The sequence below is a fragment of the Thunnus maccoyii genome, chromosome 4 (assembly GCF_910596095.1).
Source record: "Thunnus maccoyii chromosome 4, fThuMac1.1, whole genome shotgun sequence".
Taxonomy (NCBI): Eukaryota; Metazoa; Chordata; class Actinopteri; order Scombriformes; family Scombridae; genus Thunnus; species Thunnus maccoyii.
In genome coordinates this window covers 31,954,956-31,982,595 of record NC_056536.1, presented here as the reverse complement: position 1 = coordinate 31,982,595, position 27,640 = coordinate 31,954,956, and the positions used below count along the sequence as shown (strand labels likewise).

The window sequence follows — 27,640 nt, the reverse complement described above, 5'->3', positions numbered from 1 at the left end:
GGAGAGAGGAGGAGATGAGAGGAGAGGAGAGAAGAGGAGAGGAGAGGAGAGGGGAGAGGAGAGGAGGAGAGGAGAGGAGAGGAGAGGAGAGGAGAGAGGAGAGGAGAGGAGAGGAGAGGAGAGAGGAGGAGATGAGAGGAGAGGAGAGGAGAGAGGAGGAGAGGAGAGGAGAGAGGAGGAGATGAGAGGAGAGGAGAGAAGAGGAGAGGAGAGGAGAGGAGGAGATGAGAGGAGAGGAGAGGAGGAGAGGAGAGGAGAGGAGAGGAGGAGAGGAGAGGAGGAGAGGAGAGGACAGATGAAGGTGAGGAGAGGAGAGAGGAAGCAAAGGAGGAGAAGAGATGAAAGGAGAGAGGAGAAAGTAGGAGAGGAGAGGAGAGGAGAGGAGAGGAGGAGAGGAGAGGAAACAAGAGAGGAGAGGAGGAGAGAAGAGGAGGATATCATCAGTGTTTCTGACTGTGATTGGTCTGGAGGTCTACAGCGCCCTCTGCAGGACTGAAACAACAACAACAGACAGAAAGTTTGGCTGCTTTTCATTCTGCTAATTTCTTCCCGTCGTCCTCCAGCTGTGAGCAGAAACCGATCAAACCGCGGTCATCAAGGATGTTTCAATGTTCCCTTAAATGCACCTCAGAGGAGACGAGGAGACAAGGAGACGAGGAGAGAGGAGACGAGGAGAGAGGAGGCTCCTGGAGGAGCTTAGAGCGAGCAGGTGTATCCTCTGCAGAAGTTTTTATCAGACAGCGACACCCCTTTGATCGAGTGTCTTTATTGATTGGTCAGCTGATCTGACGGGACAGTAAATGGAGACTTAATATAGATGATGTAATACAGCCGATCAGGAAAACTACCTGTGAAACAGGAACGACGGCACCAACAGCAGCTATTCATAGTTATTCATAAAATAAAAATGACGCGTGTTGAATCTGAATCATGAATTAATCAGAAACAAACAGTCTTGTGACTTTATTTTTCTTCATAAGTCAAAAGTCGTTTCTTTTCTTCTTCTTTGGTGTGTCTTGTCTAGTACATCTGCAGCTCCTTCAGGAATATACAACGCCTGCAGCTGTTTTTATTGCTCCTTTACATCCGTTCTGTTTCTTCAGTAACAAATGGATTTAAATTGTCTATTTGTGTCTTATTCTGCTTTAGATCTATAATCAAATAATTAAACATTGGAGCAGTTATCAGATGTTTTCCTTCCTGTTATCAATATGTAGAACTTATGAATAGTTTAATAATTTCTACATATTGATATCTGACTTCTCAATATTTGAAGTTGAGCTGCTGTGCATCATGAGTAGTTGTCGTCTCCTCAAAATGACGCTGGAGCCAACGAGGACGTTTCTCTCTCACATCCTCGCCGGACACGAGGAAGAGACGCCAAGAGCCACGTTAGTCAAATGGAAAGCAACCAAAAAAAAACAAGAGGAAAGAAAGAAAGAAAGAAAGAAAGAAAGAAAGAAAGAAAGAAAGAAAGAAAAAAAGAAAGAAAGAAAGAAAGAAAGGCTTGTCGGGTTGTGTTGTTACCTGGACGACATGGCTGATGGCAGTGAGGATGAAGATGATGAAGAGGAGGAGGCTGCTGCTGAAGCACTGCAGAGAGAGAGAAGTTGGATCAGTTTGTGACATCATTGTGTTTATTTAATGTTACTTTAACTTTATTTATTTATCTTTTGATGAAATGATGTCGTCTTTTTTTTTATTCCACACGTTCTCCTTCTTCTTCTTGGTCAAAACCTGCTGCCTATATTACCCACAATGCACCTCTGGAGATTGGGCTGTGTTATGCTAGTAGCGGCTAATGTAGCTTGGAGCTGCTAGCCTCCAGCAGTTGTCTCTTTAACAGTGTTTCATAGTTTATTAAAGTGATTTGATTTTCTTTGAGCATCAGAGATGAAGTTGGAGCTGCTGCTGTCGTCTTTATGTTCATCTGACTTCAGTTCAGACTTCAAATGTTGGTCAATTAATCAGTCACCAACCATTAAATTAATCGCCAACTATTTTCATAATCAATCAATCTTTTTGAGTCCTCTTTTAAGAAGAATAAATGTCAAAATTCTCTGATTCCAGCTTCTTAAATGTGAATATTTTCTGGTTTCTTTAGTCTCTATGACAGAAAACTGAATATCTTTGTGTTGTGGACAAAACAAAACATTTAAGGACGTCGTCTTGGGCTTTTGGGGAACAGTGATCGACATTTTTCACCATTTTCTGACATTTTATGGCCCAAACAACTGATCGATTAATCGAGTAATGAATCGACAGGTTAATTGATAATGAAACTAATCGTTAGTTGCAGCTCTAGTTAAAGAGCAGCACTTCTGACAGCAGCTTTAGATAAATGCGATGCTGTTAGCTGCCTTATAGGGACGTTGCCATGACAACAGATGTGAAGTCAGCTGTTTTTGTCAGTGAGATGTTTGTTTGTTTTAACTTGATTTCTTGAGAAGTGACAGTCTGGCATGTCAGAGGTCAGAGGTCGGGGGCGAGGGGGGGGGGCATGTGTTACCTGAAGCTGATTGGCTGACTCTTGATCTGGTAGAAAGTATCACAGTCTGACGGCAGCAAACCATCAACCTCGATGTCAGCAACGATGCCAGACTCCACCCTGACAGACAGAACAGAACAGAACAGAACGAACCAATCAGAAGCCTCCTCAGCCGCAGCAGCATTTCCTCTAAACATCCACCAGAAGCTGCTGCGATCAAACGCTGACTGTGTGGAAGAGAAACGGAAAAACCCCACAGACAGAAAAACACATTCCTGCTGCTGAAGGACGGACTTCACAAGAGAAACCAGAAAGAGAAAGAGAAGAAGAATGTGAAGGAACAACACACACACACACATCTACAGGAAGTGTGTGTGTGTATGTGTGTGTGTTTTTCTGCTGAGTCACTTCCATTTATAACACAGTCCACATGGAGCTACAGACACACCTCCTCCTCCTCTTCCTCCACTGTAAGAAGTCTCAGTAAGACTAAAGTCAGCAGAGTTTAACCCTTTGTGCACCTGCTGGTCTGGTCTGGACTCGGTGTGTGAACATTATTCAGACCTGCTGAGTTTTCACTTTCTGTTTGTTTCATTAAATCTCTGATGACTGAACTTATCTGACTCACACTGACTCAGCACCTTTCAAACAACACTGCAGTATTCAGGGGCAACGGGGAAATTACAGGTTTTTAACTAACACTTCGACTACTTTCACCTCATACACTTACATGTGGAGCCCATTTACACCTGGTATCATGTGATACATTATATGGATAATAGTATCGGATCCTTGGGGCTTTGTTTGACATCACTCCCTATTTACTATATAATGTGCTACATTTACTCTACGCAGTATTATTTAAGTGTCCAAATGCTGAGTGTGTATATATATCCGCTATATAGTGCCCTCAAAAACGGAACGATGGTGATGGTGATGATGCAAAATGATGATTAGTGAGTGTCTGAAATCTTGATTTACTGCTCACTATTCAGAAAACTGTTAAGTGTCTATTACATAGGGAGCAGCCTGTATCTTTGCATTCAGATTCTCAATGTGCAAATTATCAACGCAGTGCCGGCGTCTCAGGTCGATGAACCTGCTGCCCTGAACTTTAATTTAATTTCTTCATCATTTTTCGTGAGGGACGACTTCTAGCTGCTGCTGCTGCTGCTGCTACTTGCTTGCTTTAGCTGGCAGGAAGAGGCGGAGCTAGGTGACCTTTCAACTTACTGGGCTAATTTTTTTTTAAGCTGTATGGATTACATTTACACCAGCTGAAATCTGATCACAACTGAGACTGACCACGTCCAGGTGTGATCTGGCTGATCTGATCAGATTCTGAGTGCATTCACACCTGTGTTCATGTGTGTTTTCCCCTTTTCCAGGAACAGATCCAGGTGTAACGCCAGGTGTATCAGACAAAACCGACACTTCAACAATTAATTTCTACTGCCTACAGCATCTTCTGACCTGAGAAGATCTCAAATGAACAGATATACGAGACGACAAAGAGCAACATGTGATGCTGGAGATCAAACACCGTCTTCAGAACGGCCCAGGATCGAATCCCTAAAGTCGCACTAACATGGACTCCATCAGGGAAAAGGAAGCAAGGTCGACCCAAAACAACTGTGACAGCTGAGTTAAAGGAGGTGGAGCTAACGTGGCGCAGCGTGCAGCACTAGGCCGGTCTAGATGGAGGCAGATCACCGAAGCCTTATTTACCAACAGGGACAAAGAGGATTAAAGTAAGTAGTAAGTACTTACAGTGATGACTCATCAACTGATATTTGGAAAACTGACTTATCACCCGACACTTCAACTGCTTTCAGTGATAACATTTCAGCTACTTTAATCACAGCTCATATTTAATTGAGTCTAGTAGACGTCAACCTGCACATGAAGTGTTCGGCTACTTTCATACCAATTCATTTCAACTACTTACAGTGTTTACACTTCAGACACTTTCAGCACCTACATGTGAACCGACACTTCAACTGTTTTCATACTCCAAGTTCAGCCGCTTTTAATGTTTACAGTTCAACCGATTTCAGGGATTTTCACCCGTCAGACACTCACAAGCAAACATTAAACACTTTGAGACATTTTAACCTGTTAACAACAGTAACTTGCATGTGAGCACACTTGGACTTTTTCCTTTAAAAATTAATTTTTTAGTGACGTTTGTCGTCTCGTCTCCTGCTGAGAAGCTTTAACAGATCCAAGCAGAACATCTAAATACTGGAGGAAACTGGTTAATAGTTTGTTTAACGGTTCTAACAGAAGATAAACTTTTTAACTCCCAAATGAATCAAATCAGAATCTCTCTGAGGACTTTGGAGGCCGGTTTGTTCAGATTTTGTACTCTGAGATTAGATTTATTTTAATCAACATATATCACATTGTAAATTAAGTCGTAAATATTCCCAAATTGTAGTTTTACAACCTGAAAGTTGAGCTACAACCAGAAAATCTAAAATAAGGAGGTGTGAGGAGGTGTAGTGGTTTCTGAACGGTCCACGCTGTAAAAAATGACGTTAAAAAGAAAGCAGGTCGTGTTTTTGGTTAAAGAGCATCTGGAAACAGTTTGAACAAAGAATTCAAACGCAGCAGAAACAACCAGAACTGAGACACTGATCTTCATCATCCTCATCACTTCACCTTCACGTCTTCACTTAACCACCTTCATCAGTCTACCATCCTCTTCATCTTACCTCTTCTTTAGTTAAACTGTTTGTTAAACACAAATAGACACGTCTCCTCCTCCTCCTCCGTGTTTTTACTTTCCCTTTGCTGTCTCACCGCCCACATATTTTTGTTTGTGGTGTGTGTGTGTGTGTGTGTGTGTGTGTGTGTGTGTGTGTGTGTGTGTTTGTGAGCAGGGTGTGGTGGTGTGACCAAGGGGGGAGCGGCGAAGACTAGACGGGACCTATCGCTCTGCCTGTCTGTCTCTGTGATTCCCCTGGGAAAATACATGAAGAGGACCAGCTGCTGTGTGTGTGTGTGTGTGTGTGTGTGTTTGTGTGTGTTTGTGTTTGTGTGTGTGTTAATCTTGGATGACTCATTACAGCAGAAAAGTAAAGAGGATCAGGGGTCAAAGGTCAGACAGTAACAACAACAACCTGCCTGAAACAAGTCTCAACCATCACACAGGTTAACAAACATGTGACCTTCATCACTACCATCATCATCATCATCATACTCAGCACTTTAACATTACAACCTCACACATTTTAACTTGCTTCTTTGTCGCCACCGAGGCAGCTGAGATCACTTTCCACCAAACTCCATTCATAACTTAAACAGTTTAAAGTTAACTTGCCTCTCAGTCAATTTATATAACGTGCAAAACAAGACTTAAACTGTGTTTCTGAAACTTTATCTTCTACACTTTCATTCGGCATTAATCTTTTACACGAAGCCCAATTCGTGTTAATGAAAAATGAACGGATATGTTTCTTATCTGCTCCAATGAAAACAACGAGATCTCATTCAGATAAAATATTTCTAACATGGATAACTGACACGCCCACCGCAGGTTATCACTTTATTCAGTTCAGTAGAACTACTACTTACTTCATCATTATCATTAACAACAACAACAATAACATTAACAGTTATGATAGCTCTATTAGCAGGTTTATCATAATTACGCCCATTACGCCAAACTCTATTCGAGGATTCTGCTATTTATTTAACTTGCTTATCCGCTATTTTTGCCATCTTACAGGACGAAACTTGACATTTTCCTGAATACTTAGTAAGTACAATTTAATTCGGCATTGACTAAAGGCATATATCAAAACTTATTCAAATAAAAAGATTAGTTTTATTACGTGATTCGCTTTGTATTCATTTTTACTGCAGCCGTAGTGATTGTTAATTAACACATTAGTTAAACAACACGTTTGCTGTGTCATTTATAAGCCGATTTTACCAGAATAAACTACAGATTCAACACAAGTCTTCAGACATGTTGTGATAAATATAATATATAATCTTTGTACCGCGGAGCACAGCGGCTGTTAAAAAATACAGATTTCTGCAGGGAGTTTGGCGTGATGTTCTTCAAACCAGCAGAGATAACGGAAACTCTCACAACTTCCGCACTCACCGGACCAGATTGAGCGTTTCAGCCGAGTCCAGGATGACAAACACGGTCTGCGGCTGCAGGATCCCGGCCTCCAGCTGGTCCTGGTCTCCGGTCTTTAACTGGTCCGAGCTGACAGTTGACATTTCTCCACCGGAACAACAGACGATTTAACGAACCCGAGACCCGAGCGGCACAGAGGTGCGCTTTTACTTCCCAGCAGCCACTTGGGGGATCAAAGTCTCAGATGTTAAATCACAACAACATGCTTCACATACACAAACACACACACACAAAGAGTTTTTAATCCCTGTGGAATAAACCAGGAGCTCAGCAGGTAGACAAAGCCTCACAGAAGAAGGAGTCAGGTTCACGTCCACCTGGGCAGCCTGAAGACTGAACCACAGACAGACAGAGAGAGACAGTCTAGAGGGGGGCGGTGGGGGTCTGCAGCTGTGAGCACAGAAATACAACACACAGATCAGATCTAACACACAACTTCTGTTTATGTAACAAAAACAGAATTTGTAAAAACACAAAACAAAACAAGAGTAACAATTCTCATAAACAACATAAATAAAATATTACATGTCTGAAAAGGGGGTAGGAAGAATTATACACTTATATGATCCGACCCCTTCTTCATAACTCAAACAATGAACTCAATACTATCTATATAATACTATATCATATATAGAACTCACAGCCAACTACCTAAACGCTGTTATGTATGAGCCAAATATCCACCCAGTCAATCAGATATCATTTAAACAACTCGGACAAAAGTGTCCTCAAATTGACAGTTTTAGGCTTAAATGTCAGCTGTGTTTGTTTGCAGCTGTGTTTGTTGTAAACAATCGAGATCATCCTCTTGTTTATTCTGGGAGTTTATGTAATTTAGCAACAAAGGGAGAGTTTAGTATGTATATAGTAGTGGTTAGCTTTTTTTTTTAATTATTAATTATTATTTGATTATTTAATTATTATTTTAATTTTTTAATTGTTTTTTTTTAACATTTTATTTTATTTTCTAAACTATATCTTTCAATATTTAGGTCTGACAACCACCAAGTGTCAGACCTTAAGAGACCCAATTGGGGGTCTAAATAATCTAAATAATGTAGGATAATTGATCATTTTTGCTATTATCATGCAGCCCCACTAAGAAAACTATTGATGCACTTTATTTTAGTGTGAATATAATTATATAAAAGTCGTTTTTGATAAAGCAATTTCTTGTTGTTGTTATTGTTGTTGTAAGCACAATTGAATGCCCCCGGGCACCAACAGGGTCCTGAGTACTGCAGATATAATGTTCTGGCTTCATATCAAAATATATTGGAGTGTTAAGTGCAAAAATTAAATTACATTTTATTTACCCTACATTTATCATTCTTATTTTATTAAAATGATATTTTGAATAATAACTTGGACCAGTGTCTTTTCTACCTGTTTTATTTCTATGTGTGAGTCATCACAGAGGAGGCGGGTCTTACAGACCTGGACTGATCTCCAGCGAACCAATCAGCTGCTGCTCTGCTCTCCAACAGCCAATGAGCTGCCGCCGCTCTCGGCTCGTGCACAGGTTCAGTCCTGTTTGTTTTCACCGCTCTTACGGGAAGTGAAAGTGTGGCGGGGAAATCCAGGGTGACGTCAGGATTGCACGAGTGATCGGCCGAGCTCAGACTGACGGGAGAGCTGACCAATCAGCGGGCCGGAGAGAGGCGAGGAGGCGGGGCGGAGCTGTTCGGAGTCTTGAGGGAAAGTTTTTAATTACAGAGCATTTCATCAGCACCCGGTGACGTCACAACTACTATAAAACAATAATAATAACCAAATAAATAAAAAATGAATAAGAACAATAATGATAATCTAAAAATAAAATAAAAATCATAACAAATATTACAATTAATTTTACAAAAATACTATAAAAAAGTACAGCAGTATAAGTCATTTTAATGTTATTTTTTACTTGATAATTAGAGATAATATTATCTGGTACTATACTGGTTATAATATAATAAACTACTATATGAGTTGATACACAGTATTTGTTATTGACTGACAGATTCAAAGGTTTTATTCACATGTTGAATCATTATGTGCAGTGAAATGCACTAAAAGATTATTGTGTACAATCAATAATAAGAATAAACATAATTGGAAGCAGAAGAATAAAGGATAACATTTCAAAATAGGTTTTTAAAGAATGATAAATACATGTAGTGTGTAATGTATCAATATAGGTATTACTGTATAGTATCTATAACTATCTATAACTTTGCTGTCAATGTTTTTTGTTTGTTTGTTTGTTTGTTTTCTGAGCACTTAAAACATTCCTCATCCATGCTGGCTTAAATTTTTATTCTTGAATCTCCACTCGGTTCACAAAAATAAGTAAGTGGACCTTGAGTAGCCTCAATGAGGAGGATCTATATAAACTTTGGTCAAAATGTCTTCTGATTGGTAAATACAGCTGGTGAGAGGTTAAAGGGAATATTGTTGTATGTTTCAACATGTTAAATTAAACTTTATTATGTATAGTTATTTTTAAAATGTTCCCTTCAAAGATAGTATACAGTCATGTGAAATAAAAATAGGAAACCCCATAAAAATATTTTGTTCTTTTTTAAGAAATATGGAAATATCAATATTTGATCTTCTTTCAAACAATATCTATAGATAAATGTGATGTAATTGATTCAAAAACAATGAAAAATTAACTTTTTTTTATCATTTATTTAACAAAAAATGAACAAAGATGCCAATTCCTACTAAGGAAAAAGTTAGGACCCTCTATGGCCTAATGCCTGGTTTTGCCCCCTTTGGCTGAAATAACCTCAGTTAGACGTTTTCTATAAGTGTCTCCCAGTCTGACATCGACTGGGAGAAAGTTTTTCCCCGACTCCTCCACGCAGAATCCTTTCAGCTGTGTGATGTTCGAGGGGTTTCTTGCCTGTTTCTAATCACTCCAAAGCATCTCAGTAGGATTAAGATCCAGGCTTTGTCTCGGCCATTCGAGAACTCTCCAGTTTACTGGTGGATTTACTGGAATATTTCAGGTCATTGTCATGTTGCACGGTCCACATCTGCTTCAGCTTCCACTTCAACTTTAAGACTGATGGTCTCACATTTTCCTCCTCTGATACAATAAAGAATTCACAGTGGATTCTATTACGGTGAGCAGCCCAAACCAGGACGTTTCCACCCCCATGTTTCAAACATGTCTACTGTTAATGAGACCTAATAAATCAACTTTGGATTCATCTGTCCAAAGCACATTGTTCCAGAAGTCCTGGTCTTTGTCTCAGGCAAACTTTAGTCCTGCCCTGATGTTTCCTCCTTTCACCTCCCATGAAAATCAAACTTGTTTAGTCTCTTCCTGATGGTAGACGCATGTACTTTAACATCAACTGTAGCAAGAGCTTCCTGTAGGTCTCATGATGACGTTTTAGGATTGTTGGAAACTTGGAGCATCTTGCGGTCTGCTCTTGGGCTGAATTTGCTTGAACAGCCTCACCTGGACATGTTGGCAGTTGTTTTAAATGTTCTCTACTTGTAAATTATTTTCCGGACAGTTGAACGGCTGATTTCTAATTTGTTGGAGATCTTTTTTAAATCCCTTCCCAGGCTTATACACATCTACAACCTTCTTTCTGGAGGCCTCAGAGAGCTCTTTTGATCTCGCCATGGTGATACCGTTGACTTCAACAGTCAAGAGCAAACCAAACTAAATGTCAATCACAACACAATCCTGTTAATGATGTTCTAATCATTTGCACCTCATGTGGTGCATTTGATTCTAATTTTAGCCATTTAAAGTAGTAATAAATGTGAGGGCGTCCTAACGTTTTCCTCACAAGAATATTGCATTTATATCAATTACATTTTACAAAACATTTTGTTGAAGATCAAATGTCGATGTGTTGAAATAAGTTGAAAAAGTTTTCATTGGGTGTCCTTTCTTTTTCACGACTGTATTTAGTCTCCACAGTATGTAACAGTACCAGTCAAAAGTTTAGTTTGTCCAAACTTTTATGTATATTCTATATGACTGTAAAGTTTTTTCCTTATAAAATACCAATTCTTATGGAAAAATTTCACATTCACAAGGCTAAATTTCCAAATTAAAAAACGAATACTTTCTCTTGTTTTTAAGGAAATTATAAGACAGATATTGCAACAATCTCACTCTCCCTAAATAAAAAATCTGTAAAAACCATTAATACTTATAAAAATATATCACATCTCTTGCTGGAGTTACTGGTTGTTATAAAATATTACAATAATACTTTTCTGAATAAAGTAGCAGTGACAGTAGTCATCAGGTCAGTTGTTATGTTTTTATTTCATTTATAACCTCATAAACATTTCTCATTTTATTTTCTTACAGAAGGGCATGATGGGAAACACATCAACAGGATGGAAGGCAGTGGCCGGCCACTAACCAAGAACCTGCAATCAATACTCAATAATCAATAATAACAAGGTACCAGAACTACAACAGGGGAAGAAGAAGAAAACACGACCATGCTGCTGCTACACCCGGAGAGAGAGAGAGAGAGAGAGAGAGAGAAGTGATGTCATTGTCATGGTAACTTGAGTCCAGTGGTTACTATGGTAACAGCAGCCTAGCCCCCACAGTGGATCTGGGCCTTGGTTGTTACCATGTCAACAGCTCTGGAACAGCGGTTACCATAGTAACACTGTAGGCTCAAGAACAAAGCCAACAGTTGCTATGGCAACGAGTGAGAAGATAAGAGCTCAGGTCACAAATATGATGTCATTTAACTAAATGACATCATTCCCCTCTGATTAGAAATATAGAATAAAATACTGCCGCTAACTGCATTTATTAATATTGTTTGATTTGTTGTCATGCACGTTTCAGCCTCGAATATAAACCGAAATCTTGATGGTCTCCATGGTAACAGCAGCCATTAACAGTCTATAACACTGTGACCGTCCGAGGAGAAGAAGAAATCAGAGACAAAGTGGAGGTAAAGATGACGGCAGACTCATCATGTTTAACAGTGTGACGGCAGAAACACACAAAACTCTCCTGGAAAACCACCGTAAACAGGAAACACGCTCACACCAGGTACAGAGCAGGCCGGGAGGAAGTAAAAAAAAAAAAAAAAAACATAAAAAAAAACCACAAAACCAATAACACTTTGCATTAAAAATTACAAATAAATACAAAACCACAGACTGAACAGTTTGAACACTGAGAGCGATCGAGGCGTCTGATTTGGCACAAGCAGAAGTTCAATAAAAATTCAGAAAGTGTGTGTGTGTGTGTGTGTGTGTGTGTGTGTGTGTGTGTGTGTGTGTGTGTGTATAAGGCAAAAACATGAAACCAGGACAGAAGACGGTGACAGTCGGCTCTGACCTGCTGTAGCTGCTGCCATCAGGACACGACTGCTTATAACCACAGATGTGTGTGTTCAGTTCCACAGTAATAAAAACAGCTACATGACCATAAATATGTCTTAGTGAAAAAAAATCAGATCTAAACATAATTTTGGGAATTTTTACATGACACACTTTTAAATTTTATTAGGAAAATGAATTAGATCATGTTTTGCTACAGAATGTGAGTATTTGATCATTAAGGAGGAATTTCCTTGTCCTTTTATTCTAAGTCACTGTATATGTTGTTTTTGGTGGTACAACTACCATTTCTGAGCTCAAATAGATTTAGATAAAGTGTCATTATTAGTAGTTTTTTTGTTGCTGATTAATTGTTTTATTTGTTCCCTTTTGCCGTGGATTTAATCACACTATTGTTTTGCATGATGATGTAATGTTTACTTTTGTGGACCCCAGGAAGAGTAGTACCTCGGTAGTGGATGACAGGGATCCACATAAATAAATAAATGAGTGTGATCGTAGAGTAGATTAAAATTTTGGGGGGAAAAAATGATAGGTCTGAGCTTGCAGCAAAAGTTCAGAAAGAAATCTTTCGTTTCATTTCTGTCACAGACACATTTTAACTTGTCAAAGCAGGAAAAAAACGATGATGGAAATAATAATATTAATGATGGCTGTGTTCAATTTAGGTAAACTATGATCACCTCTAGTTATAACCGGCTCAAACTGTAACACACTACATGAACTGACATGTGGTATCAATACCAAAGTAACAAGAAATACTTAAATACATAATGCAGATCTGATATATTAGCCAACAACTTCACTAGCTCTGAATACTGAATACTGAGTTTCCAATACGTGCTTTGGCACATGAAGAGAAAGTGCACACTGGACTGATACGACACACCACAGTTCACCTGTATCATACACACACCGGTCAGAGCTGCTCGGTACCGGTCTCTATAGAAGCTTCTGGCAACAGAAAGAAAAATAAAATTCATACAAAAGAAGCAAAAGAAGCAAAATAAGAGAAAAAAAATTCCCAACACATCACTCAGGTTGAAAGCAGAAAACATTTTTCACCACATCAAAACAACTGATGATGATGGAACTGTAAGGCTGAGTTACTGGCCATTTCCTTCCATTCCCACTGAGGGAAGAGAGGAGCAACACACCACCGGAGTCTGCTTTAAATGCTAAAAACACACTGTGAAAACCAGAGCCATGCACAGACTGCAGCAGTCAGTGAGGCAGCTGAGGTACAAGTTAAAGAAATACTTCAACGTTTTTGAGAAATCCAGTTTTCAAAACATTTTCTGGTTGATTGTGTCCAGGACGTGTTTAGCCTAGCTTAAGCAGAAAGACTGAAAGCAGGGGGAAACTGTTAGCCTAGCTTAGCACAAAGACTGAAAGCAGGGCGAAACTGCTAGCCTAGCTTAGCACACAGAGTAGAAGCAGGGTGAAACTGCTAGCCTAGCTTAGCACAAAGACTAGAAGCAGAGGCAGACTGCTAGCCTAGCTTAGCAAACAGACTAGAAGCAGAGGGAAACTATTAGCCTAGCTTAGCACAAAGACTAGAAGCGGAGGCAAACTGCTAGCCTAGCTTAGCAAACAGACTAGAAGCAGGGGGAAAACTGCTAGCCTAGCTTAACACACAGACTAGCACACAGACTAGAAGCGAGGGGAAATGTTAGCCCAGCTCCAGCAAACAGGGAAAAGACTTTGCTAGCTTACTATTAGAAGAACTTATCAAGCTGTTAGTTCACACAGTATTGCATTGAAACAAAGCTGGCCTACAGTTACCACTAATAAGCTAACCAAAAATGTAAATTGTTAGTTTAGTGTACAAACTGCATCAGAGTAGGCAGCTAGCTAGCTAGTTCAAGCTACATTAAACGGTTGCTCACTAAGTGTTGGCTTGTGTTGTGGCCTTTAACTGTCCTTTAATCTTTGTGCTAAGCTAGGCTAAACTGTCCTGTTCTGGACTCACAGAGATAAAACTGACGTTATCTGAAATGTGTGACTCTGGAGAAGACAGATGTGTCAGAAATGTAAGATTGTTCCTTTAACCCCCCTGACAGTAGCTGTTAAACTGTGAATGTGTTTGCTCCGGCTGTTTGGAGGTCTGCAGAGTGTGGAGGAACAGCGAGCGTAAACCTTTAACCTTTACATAGTCACATGACCGCAGGGGGTCACAGGAGAATAAATTATATTTACAAAACTTTACTCTGTATTTTCTTCTTGCATCAACTTGCATCAAGCAAACCACAAACACAACCCAGATTCATAAACACAGAAATATCCAACAATTAGTCTGTCTTTTCAGTTCATCATATCAGATAGAATCATCAGAATAACAATAATAATATTAATAATATTTGCTTTTTTTCACTATCAAAACACTTTGTCCAAAAGGTGTTTATAGAGAGACAGAGAGAGAGAAATACTGCACCACTGCAAGTGAGGATGATAAAAACAACTAAAGTCTTCAGTTTTTTTCTTTTGGATTCAGATCAGATCGGCTCCGTCTAATCACTGGAATCACTTCCAACATCCAGGAAAGACACATCACCCGAGTCCACCCGACCCCAAGAGGTTCAGCGTTCAGTGTGACGGTTCAGAGTCCAGTCTGGTCTCTGCTTCCTCTCAGAGACTCTTCATGTCTCCCTCTTTAAAAAACTTGCAGATAAACTTTTTACATCCAAAAAAACTCAACCCGCCCATCATCTCACAGGTGATTAGAGCTGCAACTAACGATTATTTTCAGTATCAATTAATCTGTAAGTTATTTTCTCAATGAACTACTAAATTATTTGGTTTCACAGTAAATTAAATATTCAATTTACTCTCATAGAAGCTAGAAAACCAGCAAATCTAAACATTTGAGAAGATGGAAGCAGAAAGTTTTATGGAATTTTTTTACTTAAATGACTTCAGTGATTGATCAATAATCACAGTTTTTGTAAATTAATCAGCTAATATGGAAGCCCATTACTGCCATACAATGACTAAAAAAGTGACGAATTACCCACCTAAAAATAGTCATGGTAAATCAAACTTTGGACTTTTTAAGTCAATAGAGGTTTACAGTTTTCAAAATTTTGCTTAAAATGAGACCAGATGTCGATATATTAAGCCAAAAAGGTTTTACACATTTTAAGAGGTTTTTGAGATACTCAAAATTATGAGATGGTCAAGATTATTTTGACATTTAAAGGGGAAAAAATTGGACTTATTGAATACAAATGACAAGAAAGTCAATAAAAAAAAAAGTTATTAAATGAGTCAAAATGAAAAATGTTTCCATTAATGATCTTCCAGCTTCTCTCTGCTTCTTATCTTCAAATAATAATTGAATCCATTTGTGTCGTCAAACTGAAGAAACATTCAATTCAATGTGTCTCTTTGACATTTCAGACACAAAACGATGTGGACAGATTAATTTATAGTGAAAACAGATGTGATTTTAAAAAAAGGACGGTAATGAACGGCCTCAATGCTTATGAAAGGCTGCAGTTCCCCGCTCCACCAGCAGGGGGCGGAGAGGCTTCAGGTTTAGCACCTCAGAGCAAAGGCTGCTGGGGAATGTAGTTTTACCTCCAGACGTGTGATTTGATTGGCTGATTTGGAGGTCAGACAGCAGCTGTGAGCTCACTGGAGGTCAGAGGGGAAGATTTAAGAGATAACAGGAAGGAAAAGAAAAACATTGGTGATTTTTTTTTTTTTTTTCTTCTTCTGGTGAAAATTTGGGATTAAAAATAAAATGTCTTTGAAGTGCATTTGAAGAGGACAGATCAATCTTTTTCTTTTTTACATGTTTTACAAATCTCACAGTTTCAACCGTCAAGTCTGACAGATTATATTGACTTCCTGCTGTTTCAGTTCAGGAAACCAGCATCACAAAACTTTTAAAAAAAAAACAAAAAAAAAAAAAAAAAAAAAAGGGAAAGAATCTCGTCTTTAATCTCTTCTTGAATCGGGCGACAGCAGCAGCAGCAGCTACGATCGCGTCAGGTTGTAGGTCGACTCCTCAGCTGCCGTCTGCGACATGTTCATGTGCTTGTTAATCCATCCGAGTGTGGCTGACACTGAGATGGTTGGATGTTGTTTGTTATGGAGGACAGAAGAACACAAAACCCCAACCAGAGTCCACATTATTATCAACCCATCAACCAGGCGAGGAAATCCATGTTGGACGATTCTGTAAAAACTTGGATTACCCTGAAATTTTAAAATTCTCCCTTTTTTTACTAAATCTGTTATGATGACCACAGTTAGGATGAGATTGGTCACGTTAACTGCATTCGTCCACCAGCAGGATCTCCACACCTTACAGCCAATGTTACACTTTCCACATCCACATCACTACAAGGGTCTGTGTGATGTAAATGTATTATTATTATTATTATTATTATTATTATTATTATGCTCAAGTCTGCAAGTTTCCACACAGACGGTCTGTGTGCACAGTAAGGCCCTGAACATGCTACACGCAAGTACGCAAACATGTGACCCCAGTGAAAGAACTCAACGTGTTTCAGTGTGTTCAGACAGAACGAGAAGAGACTTGTAGAAGTAGAGCGATCAATGAAAAGGCGCAAGTTGATGTGAATTCGCCGGGGTGAGAAGACGTGTCTGCGTGAGTTGAACATGTTTCAACTTGAGCAAATAATTCCCGCCTCGCTCGCAGCCTCATGGATCTGCTTCATAAACGTTTAGAGAGGATGGGAAAAGAACTGGAGTTACAGCTCAAACATGGAAACACTGACTGTACAGTCGCTGTTTTGGCTGTTTGGGGCGAATAAACACAAACTGACAAATTCGCAAGAATGTCGGGAGGCAAAAATTTGCTTTCTGTCTGAACACACATTTATGCTCTGGTGATCGATCTCAGTCCTCAAGGAGGCATTTCTATGACAACAGTAGTAAAGACACATGGCGTCTGTGGAGGATTGTGTACTGCTTAAAAACACAGAGGATGTCATGTGACCTTTCGATTGCTCACGGAGGAGACAGCGATATTGTGTAGCTCGAAGCTTGTGCGTTTGCGTACTTGTCTGGAACATGTTTGGGGTCTAAAATGTTTGACTGTGCAGTCAGGTACACGCCAACAAACATGTCAACACCTCCCGTATCCACTGTCTATTTTTTGGACTCCTTTGCTTTCATCTTCTTTACCAAAAAAGACAAACTACTTCCTGCACCGGATGTAAATCATGAGGCGCAGAATCGTCCAATATGGATGTGACTGAGCTGCGTTATATTCAACATCCGGTTTCTTTCATCAGACTTTGTGAAAAAGTGTGTTTCTGGGTTTTAACTGTCAATAATCTGCAATAAATGAGCAGTGATGCAGATTCTACGTCAGACTGTGAGAATCAGAAGAAGAGTTACTGGAGATGAGAACAGACGACTGGACACAACGTCAAACAGTTTAAACTGTGAGCTAAACGAGAATCCACTTTGTTATTTAACCTTCTCGGTGTCTCCAAACTGTCACTTCAGGCTGTCAGGTAACGCACGTTAAAAACAAGATGAACTCACAATAACCAACGCTGTTAAAAAGTGAGTACATCGGTAAACGACTTCCTGTCTTCTAGAAACGTAAAGAGGACTGAAGAGAGACACGAGTGAGTCCGTAACTGGAACTATTAGAGTTGATTAAATGTGCGTTGTTGTCCAGAGAGCTTCAGACTGTGTTGCCGTGCAGCCGCTGGCGGGCTGATCTTTGTAGAAACTTTTGCGAAATTCACAATTTTGAATTCACGTTTTGGATTTTGGGGTCAGTTTTCTTCTTCATATCAGCAGCAGCAGCAGCAGCAGCAGCAGCAGCTGAGGCTCATGGGTAATGTAGTGTCTCGAGCCATTCCACAAACCAAACTGAGGAGAATCCTGCGGTTTTGTGTTCTGGGAAGAATTTACAACGAAGACATTTATAGAAGATGATTGAACCAGAGGCTCCGCCCACATCACCTAACAGGTGAATCAGAGCGAGAGTGAGCGAGAGAGAGAGAGAGAGAGAGAGACGCCATCTTGTGTGGACAGCGGGGAGGAATCATGCAGACGGACCACGCAACTTTAAATACACAGAGTGTGTGTGTGTGTGTTTGTGTGTGTGTGTGTGTGTGTGTGTGTGTGTTAAATATCAGCTACAACTGGTTTTGTAGGTTTTGTTTCCAACAGGATTCATCATCATTCAAAGACTCCGCCCCTTCATCATTGCCATCCTTCAACGTCCAATGAAATCACGTGTTCTCCTCCTCCGCCGCAGCAAACTCCTCCCCCTCCTCCTCCAGACTCTCCGCAATCGGTTGGTGGATCTGAAGCTCCTCCCCTCGGCCGGCCCTCGACAGGACGTCTATCCACCGCCGCTGTAGCTCCTCCCCGTCTGCGCTGAAGTAGAGGGTCAGGTGACTCTGGGAGATCTTGAAGGCGTGGCGTCGCTCCAGGCGGTCACATGATTCAGGGAGAGAGACCTCGAAGCCAATCAGAGGCACGCTACGCTGCGCCTTCACATCCTGGTGGAGAAATAACAAATCCATGTAACAAAGAGTCACAGTAGTGAGTTGTGTAAAGCATCACCTCTGTTTTAATATTTTAATACACTGATTGGATCCTTATTAACTCACCTGTCATAATAATACGCTTCAAAAAGCTCATTAGTGTTTAATTTTTTCCAAAATCCTGATGCGAGGAGGCTCATTGCCTGCAGTTTGTCAGCAGGTCTCAGTGACTCAGGTTCATTTTAGACTTCCTCTAACTTCTCTCAGACTGAGGAACTGCTTTTAGCACTAAAATACTTTGTGAAATAAACTTAGGAGGCCTAAAGTTAGGACTGACACACCACTTATTTTTAGGAGTTTCTCTATAACTGCAGCGTTGTTTGTTCATACTGTGGCTGTAGTAAACGCTGCAGCCTCCAGGGGGCGCTAGCAGCACTTCAGACAAAGGATCCCCTTCAAATGTGCCCTCAGTGTAAGTAATGGAGGCCAAAATCCACAGTGTGTCCACACAGTCATTTAAAAGTCTGTGTGAAGCTTCTATTCAGCTTCAGCAGTCTGAGTTAGTCATATCAAGTGGATATCTGACACATTTACAGTCTTTTTAGCATCAAATTCCCTCTTTGTGTTTCCTTGGACAGTGTTTCCCTGTTGAGCTGCAGGTGGAAGTATAGTAACAAAAAGAGGGACTTTGGCACTAAAAAGACTGTAACGTTGAAAGATGAGAAAGACTTGATTTGACTCATTTGGACGCTGAAGCTTCATATTAGCTTCAGATAAACTTTTAAATATATTTTTGCACAGAAGGAGGACTGTGGATTTTGTCCTCCATCACTTCCATTGCATTATGAAGGGATCTTCTAATGGTCAGTATGAACAGGAGGAACGATTACAGCAAAAAAAAACATGTTTCACTGTTCATTTGGGCTCCTGACTGTTACCGTACCTGTGGAGCTCCGTAGATGTAGAGCACCAGCGGCTCGTTTTCAGGGATGACAAACCAGGCCTTCTGCCAGCCCCGACCCCCTCCTTTCTCCATGTGGTGAAGAAAACTACAAATCACACTGTTCTCTGCTGCCAGCGAGGCCTGTTTCTATGGCAACAAGAGAGAGAGAAAGAGAGGGAGTCAGTTTTCTGCCAGACAGATGAGTGAGAGAAAATGTTCATCAGAAAAAATGGTACGTTTTGGTGATATGAGGATATGATACAACATTTATCGCTCTGTTGTAGATGTAAAGTAAAACCTACAGAGATTAAAGCTGTGAAACTTTTCATGTAAAACGAACATTTGGCTCAACAAAACTCAAATCTGAATATGAGAGTGAATGGTTCCTTTAACCGCAGACAAACACAGACAGCCGTAAACAAGACGCAGAGAAATGGTGACATCACTGTGATGTCACACTAACCTCCAGGATGGAGCGCCTCCTCTGGCTGCTGCTGGTCAGCGTGGCGGGCGAGGGCAACACTCCCACCAGCGTGGCGTAGCAGTCGACACAAACACGGTTGGTTCGGTTGTTGTCGTATGAAAGACGAGCACGAAACTCCGAACATTTCCCACAAACCACCTGGAGTCACAAACACACAGACGGTCGGTGAGCCTGAGAACGTCTGTAGTTGTTACAGATGTTATAAATGTCTGTAGTTGTTATATATGTCTGTAGTTGTTACAGATGTTATATATGTCTGTAGTTGTTACAGATGTTATATATGTCTGTAGTTGTTACAGATGTTATAAATGTCTGTAGTTGTTACAGATGTTATATATGTCTTTAGTTGTTACAGATGTTATATTATAAATGTCTGTAGTTGTTACAGATGTTATATATGTCTGTAGTTGTTACAGATGTTATATATGTCTGTAGTTGTTACAGATGTTATATATGTCTGTAGTTGTTACAGATGTTATAAATGTCTGTAGTTGTTACAGATGTTATATATGTCTTTAGTTGTTACAGATGTTATATATGTCTGTAGTTGTTACAGATGTTATAAACGTCTGTAGTTGTTACAGATGTTATATATGTCTGTAGTTGTTACAGATGTTATAGGCTTATATGTCTGTAGTTGTTACAGATGTTACATATGTCTGTAGTTGTTACAGATGTTATATATGTCTGTAGTTGTTACAGATGTTATAAATGTCTGTAGTTGTTATATATGTCTGTAGTTGTTACAGATGTTATATATGTCTGTAGTTGTTACAGATGTTATATATGTCTGTAGTTGTTACAGATGTTATAAATGTCTGTAGTTGTTACAGATGTTATATATGTCTTTAGTTGTTACAGATGTTATATTATAAATGTCTGTAGTTGTTACAGATGTTATATATGTCTGTAGTTGTTACAGATGTTATAGGCTTATATGTCTGTAGTTGTTACAGATGTTACATATGTCTGTAGTTGTTACAGATGTTATATATGTCTGTAGTTGTTACAGATGTTATATATGTCTGTAGTTGTTACAGATGTTATATATGTCTTTAGTTGTTACAGATGTTATATTATAAATGTCTGTAGTTGTTACAGATGTTATATATGTCTGTAGTTGTTACAGATGTTATATATGTCTGTAGTTGTTACAGATGTTATATATGTCTGTAGTTGTTACAGATGTTATAAATGTCTGTAGTTGTTACAGATGTTATATATGTCTTTAGTTGTTACAGATGTTATATATGTCTGTAGTTGTTACAGATGTTATAAACGTCTGTAGTTGTTACAGATGTTATATATGTCTGTAGTTGTTACAGATGTTATAGGCTTATATGTCTGTAGTTGTTACAGATGTTACATATGTCTGTAGTTGTTACAGATGTTATATATGTCTGTAGTTGTTACAGATGTTATATATGTCTGTAGTTGTTACAGATGTTATAAATGTCTGTAGTTGTTACAGATGTTATATATGTCTGTAGTTGTTACAGATGTTATAAATGTCTGTAGTTGTTACAGATATTATAGGCTTATATGTCTGTAGTTGTTACAGATGTTATATATGTCTGTAGTTGTTACAGATGTTATATATGTCTGTAGTTGTTACAGATGTTATAAATGTCTGTAGTTGTTACAGATGTTATATATGTCTGTAGTTGTTACAGATGTTATAGGCTTATATGTCTGTAGTTGTTACAGATGTTACATATGTCTGTAGTTGTTACAGATGTTATATATGTCTGTAGTTGTTACAGATGTTATATATGTCTGTAGTTGTTACAGATGTTATAAATGTCTGTAGTTGTTACAGATGTTATATATGTCTGTAGTTGTTACAGATGTTATAAATGTCTGTAGTTGTTACAGATATTATAGGCTTATATGTCTGTAGTTGTTACAGATGTTATATATGTCTGTAGTTGTTACAGATGTTATATATGTCTGTAGTTGTTACAGATGTTATAAATGTCTGTAGTTGTTACAGATGTTATAAATGTCTGTAGTTGTTACAGATGTTATAAATGTCTGTAGTTGTTACAGATGTTATATATGTCTGTAGTTGTTACAGATGTTATAGGCTTATATGTCTGTAGTTGTTAGATGTTACATATGTCTGTAGTTGTTACAGATGTTATATATGTCTGTAGTTGTTACAGATGTTATAAATGTCTGTAGTTGTTACAGATGTTATAAATGTCTGTAGTTGTTACAGATGTTATATTATAAATGTCTGTAGTTGTTACAGATGTTATATATGTCTGTAGTTGTTATAGATGTTATGTATGTCTGTAGTTGTTACAGATGTTATATATGTCTGTAGTTGTTACAGATGTTATAAACGTCTGTAGTTGTTACAGATGTTATAAACGTCTGTAGTTGTTACAGATGTTATATATGTCTGTAGTTGTTACAGATGTTATAGGCTTATATGTCTGTAGTTGTTACAGATGTTATATATGTCTGTAGTTGTTACAGATGTTATATATGTCTGTAGTTGTTACAGACGTTATAAATGTCTGTAGTTGTTGCAGATGTTATATATGTCTGTAGTTGTTACAGATGTTATAAATGTCTGTAGTTGTTACAGATCTTATATATGTCTGTAGTTGTTACAGATGTTATAGGCTTATATGGCTGTAGTTGTTACAGCTGTTATATTATAAATGTCTGTAGTTGTTACAGATGTTATATATGTCTGTAGTTGTTATAGATGTTATATATGTCTGTAGTTGTTACAGATGTTATATTTGTCTGTAGTTGTTACAGATGTTATAAACGTCTGTAGTTGTTACAGATGTTATATATGTCTGTAGTTGTTACAGATGTTATAGGCTTATATGTCTGTAGTTGTTACAGATGTTATATATGTCTGTAGTTGTTACAGATGTTATAAATGTCTGTAGTTGTTACAGATGTTATAGGCTTATATGTCTGTAGTTGTTACAGATGTTATGAATGTCTGTAGTTGTTACAGATGTTATAAATGTCTGTAGTTATTACAGATGTTATATATGTCTGTAGTTGTTACAGATGTTATAAATGTCTGTAGTTGTTACAGATGTTATATATGTCTGTAGTTGTTACAGATGTTATATATGTCTGTAGTTGTTACAGATGTTATAAATGTCTGTAGTAATGTTGTGATGAACGTACGTGTCCACAGGCTTTACAGTGGTGTCGCCTCTTGGTGATGGAGTTGAACGGCTCCTGACATTTCATACACAGAGTGACTTCCTTCTCTCTGATCGGAGTCGGAGCTCGTTTCCCCAACTCCACACAGCTCTGAGAGAGAGAGAGATATGAAATCTCTTTAAAAACATTAGTGTAACAATGACTGTTCAGTTTGAACAGGTCATCCTCCTGAAGAAGGTTGCGCTGTATTTTTGTTTGGTTTGGTATCTTATACACTAGTTCAGAGCTGGATATGGTTTAGTAATATGGCCGCCTCAGTCATTTCAATATAACTTGCTCCCTCGATGTAAGATGCCAAATATTTTCTTTATTTTCTTCAAAATTTATAATACAGAGACTTATAATTGACCCTGTTTGACCTGTCAACAGTTTTACAGATGTCACTTTTATCTCTCTTTGTAGAGACAATGCTTTTCTACAGTTGTAGAGCTGCAACAATTAGTTGATTAATCAATTAGTTGCCAACTACTGAATTAATCGCCAACTATTTTGATAATCAATTAATCATTTTGGGTCATTTTTAAAAAACATAAATGTCCAAATTCTCTGTTTCCAGTTTCTCAAATGTGAATATTTTCTGGTTTCTTTAGTCCTTTATGACAGTAAATTGAATATCTTTGGATTGTGGAGTAAACAAGACATTTGATGTCATCTTGGGCTTTTGGGAAACATTTTATGGACCAAACAACTAATCAAAAATAATCAACAGATTAATCAATAATGAAAATGATCATTAGTTGTAGCTCTATACAGTTGTTTATTTCTGCATTCATCCACTGGGACAGACTGACACGCTGTAACAGATCTGTTAACAGTTATTTGTGTTACCGGGGAGTGAGGCGGTGTGGACTCATCGTCTCGGAGCGAACAGGTCAGATGTCTGAAGCTCTCCACTGTCTGCTCATGTCTCTGGATGGTCGCCTGGATGGCCTGAAAACACACACACACACACACACACACACACACACACACACACCATGTCATTAAAGCACTGCAGAAGAAGAGGACACAACAAGATGATGTCATTAAAAGAGCGGCAGTCAAAGCTCAAACGATGGAAAATGTGATGGAAATATATCATTAATGTTTGTTTCATGTATTCATTTCACACAGATCTGATGTTTTCAGCCCTTCAGAAACATTTAAGTCACATGATTCACATGTACGTCATCATTTTATTCTCTCAGTCTGTTTACATTTGCTTTTTATCCACATACCAACCTTTACACATCACACAACAACAAAGACTTTTTAATGATGTTTTTGTCTTCTCCACTCAGTATTTTAAATGTGAACATTGAAAATGTGAATAAAAACGGTTGGATGGAAACACGCACAAGAAGAAAAGGACAATCTGATCGTCTCTGCAGGGAGACATGAGCAGAAACAGACTCTGCTGTGTGTTTACCTGGATCCAGTCTTTCTTCTCCTCCTCTGTCCTACAGAGACACAATCAAACCAAACAATCAGTCAAAAGACAACATGTCTAATTGTCTCTGAGTGTCTCTGCTTGTCTCTGTGTTTGTCTCTATGTTTGTGTACCTGGCCTGCAGCTCCAGGGATCGCTGTTTTCCCGACACCAGGAACGTCCGAGGCACTGCAACACTGCTGGTCTCCTTCAGCTGGTGAACAAGTAGAACAGAGAAATTCCCTAATTATTAATCAAAATAATGTCTACTGTAAAAATCTCTCCGACATGTTCAGAGATGTGAGAGCCAGGTGAGACCGAGACAGACAGAATAACTTTGCTCTGTTTGTTGCTGTTAGTTTGTCTGAAGGTGAAGTTAAAGTCCTTCCAGTATAAAACCAGTGTTTGTTGATGTTCTTCCTGACGTTGTGATGTTCTTCTCTTCTTTGTGCAGAGTTTGAAAGGGGGAAAGTTTCTCTGAGCTAAATCTCCGGACGCATCTGCAGGATTTATGACATCACAACAGGTCTGGAGCCAATCATGGTCGAGTATGCAACTTACACAAGTGTGATGTAGAAACTTGAAGCCTCCAAACAGCACAAACACTGAGACTTTACAGTGAAGTAGGAGACATCTTGTGTTTGAAATCAACAATATTTACATATTCAGAGATTCTGGATGTTTACACGAAGGAGAAGATGATGATGTTTTTTTGTTTATATTTTACTAAGGTAACTGAACCTTTTTTGTAGGAAAACATGGTAGATATAAATATCATTCAAAGCAGTGTATTTTTATGTCTTTAAAGGGCAGGTTCACAATTTTTCAAGCGTATCTTCTTCGCTGTAATCATTCCTCCTGTTCATACTAGATATTAAAAGATCCTTCAAATGTGCTTTCAATGTAGGTCATGGAGGCCAAAATCCAACTTTAGTGCAAAAATGCATTTAAAAGTTGATGCGAAGGCTTCAGTTTGGACAGTTTAACGTAGCTCAGCGCTGCCACTGTGGACTTTGGGCTCATTATATATTCAGATTTGATCGGACTTCCAGTTTAAATACCTGTAACCCACACAGGTGGACAGATGTTGAAGTGTAATCACCCGTGTTGAGAAAAGCTTGATGATTTGATTTATTTATTTATCGAATGGGACAGTGTGCTGTTTGAAACATTAAAGATGCACTGCACCAGAGTTAGCTTGAAGCTAATTTGCATCTGTAGTCCCCGATAATAAACAACAGCACAACAACAAACAGTAAAAAGAAAAAACAAACACACCATACAAAATACAAAATACAAAGCTACACACAGCACATCACATACACCCACAATATCTCACCTCCATGCCGTCCACGTCGATGCGAGCACGGACTCCATATTTCTGACCAATCAGACGCAACTTCGGGACACAGTACAGCAACCTGTCGTTAAACTGCAGACAGACAGAGAGACAGACGTCAGTCCAGTAACCTGGTAGAAGACGATACGGTTCAGTAAAGAACAGAATAAATCAGAGGAGTACCAGGATGAGGTATCTGTCCTGCGTGGTCCCGTTCTTATTTGACAGTTTGAGGATGTGTCCTTCTTTAATGAGCTCGTTAGTCGGGTTAACGATGTCTTCTTCTCCTCCCAACAACTCGTACACCTTCAACAGCTTCCTCATTCGCTCCTGAGGGAAACAACCAGACAGTCATGAATAATTCATTTATTGTTTCAGGGAGGAAATACTTTCCATTTATGTTTTTTAGTATTTTCAAAATCATAAATCTGCGTTTTTTTCTTTCCAACACCAGTATGATGTCTCTGACTCTTCGTCGTCATAATATCCCAGGATTCCTTTAAATCTCCAAAAACCTACTGAGCGAGTAAAAGCTGTGAACTGATGCACTTGAGCAGCAGCTTTCCTTTAATCAGTGAGAGTTAATTAGAGATGACAGCAGCGGTAAACAGACTCACTCAGAGCTGAAAACATATCCGGAGGCCAAATTTCTGCTTCTCACGTCATCATCTCTGTAAAGACTGTGAGACACTTGCACTGACAGTTTAATACTTTCTTCAGTCATTAAATGCATCCATCCATGGATCTGTCACACTGGAGGGTAAAACACCTGGGAGTTAAACTAACTCTGACCAACTAGTAAGATTTCCTGGTTGGCTGATCCCTCGATGGCTTCTTAATTCAAACAAGATGAGCCATGTTCACTGGAACCACAGATGCGGCTACTGGGATCAAACCAGGGCCTCTAATCCCACAGGAGAGGTCTGGGGTTCAGTTCCCCAGACACTGAACTGTGGAGGTTTGATCCAAAAATACAAGATATCCTCTCCGAAGGGCCGACAGAGTGGAGGAAAAAGTGTGTTTGATTATGGTAGATATTAATTAGAATGAATGAAAAACACATTTATGAAGCAAGAAAATCATCTAAATGTAGAATCCCTGAAAATAATCTGCGGTTATATTCATTGTTCAGTCCTGAGGATGATTTTTATGATACTGACAGCTGAGATGAACCTGAGGCAGTGTTTCCACAGTAGATGTGAAACACGCAAACTCTCTCTCACACACACACACACACACACACACACACACACACACACACACACACACACACACACACACACAGTGGATGTAAAGCAACTTCAGACATTTAATGACTGTAATCAGTGCACTTTAATTAAAGATGAAGTCAAGGTTAATGACAAACTGACAGCGTTTGATCTGGTCTGAGTCACATTTACTGACTGACTGTGTGTGTGTGTGTGTGTGTGTGTGTGTGTGTGTGCTGTGTTTGATGTGGTTTATGCTGTGGAAGACCATGGGGGATTATGGCTGACAGCTCTGGGTGTTGACTGTGTGAAACTCTTACCATCTTCCTGATGGCAGCGTTGGAGTGTTCTGCTGCCGTGGCGATGAGCTCCAAAGACTCTGCAGAGACAGACAGAGCTGATGCTTACACATGTTTCCTGCATGAGTGTTTTGTTATGCATGTTGTTATGCAGAAATGAACTCTACGTGTGTGCAGGAGGTGGTGAAGTCAGCCGCAAACTAAACTAACCACAACATCAATGGAAGAAAGTTAGAAGAGAAACTAAGAGCTTGTTGCTGCTTTTTCTGCTGTGATCTCATAAATTAATAAGTGAGTT

General features: G+C 39.1%; 2 protein-coding genes across 5 annotated transcripts in view; both read right to left on the bottom strand.

The window, feature by feature from the left end:
- The window catches only part of tfe3a (transcription factor binding to IGHM enhancer 3a), a 30,651-nt gene extending 23,637 nt beyond the window's left edge, over positions 1-7,014 (bottom strand). Inside the window, exons 1-4 of one of the 3 annotated variants that reach the window (XM_042409222.1) lie at positions 6,935-6,994; positions 6,606-6,807; positions 2,510-2,608; positions 1,528-1,593 (exon numbers count right to left, since the gene is read on the bottom strand). In XM_042409222.1, coding sequence (XP_042265156.1) covers positions 1,528-1,593; positions 2,510-2,608; positions 6,606-6,727 — 287 coding nt within the window. In that variant the 5' untranslated portion in view covers positions 6,728-6,807; positions 6,935-6,994. Of the gene's footprint in view, positions 1-1,527; positions 1,594-2,509 lie in introns of all 3 variants that reach the window. The other 2 variants (XM_042409221.1, XM_042409220.1) reach the window with 2 other exon arrangements.
- An 8,870-nt stretch (positions 7,015-15,884) lies between these two features.
- Positions 15,885-27,640, bottom strand: part of fgd1 (FYVE, RhoGEF and PH domain containing 1) — a 42,548-nt gene continuing 30,792 nt past the window's right edge. For both annotated transcript variants that reach the window (XM_042409876.1, XM_042409877.1), the window contains exons 9-18: positions 27,364-27,422; positions 26,019-26,165; positions 25,836-25,928; positions 24,631-24,710; positions 24,497-24,527; positions 23,917-24,018; positions 23,050-23,178; positions 19,867-20,025; positions 19,404-19,550; positions 15,885-18,475 (exon numbers count right to left, since the gene is read on the bottom strand). In XM_042409876.1, coding sequence (XP_042265810.1) covers positions 18,203-18,475; positions 19,404-19,550; positions 19,867-20,025; positions 23,050-23,178; positions 23,917-24,018; positions 24,497-24,527; positions 24,631-24,710; positions 25,836-25,928; positions 26,019-26,165; positions 27,364-27,422 — 1,220 coding nt within the window. In that variant the 3' untranslated portion in view covers positions 15,885-18,202. The remainder of the gene's footprint in view (positions 18,476-19,403; positions 19,551-19,866; positions 20,026-23,049; positions 23,179-23,916; positions 24,019-24,496; positions 24,528-24,630; positions 24,711-25,835; positions 25,929-26,018; positions 26,166-27,363; positions 27,423-27,640) is intronic.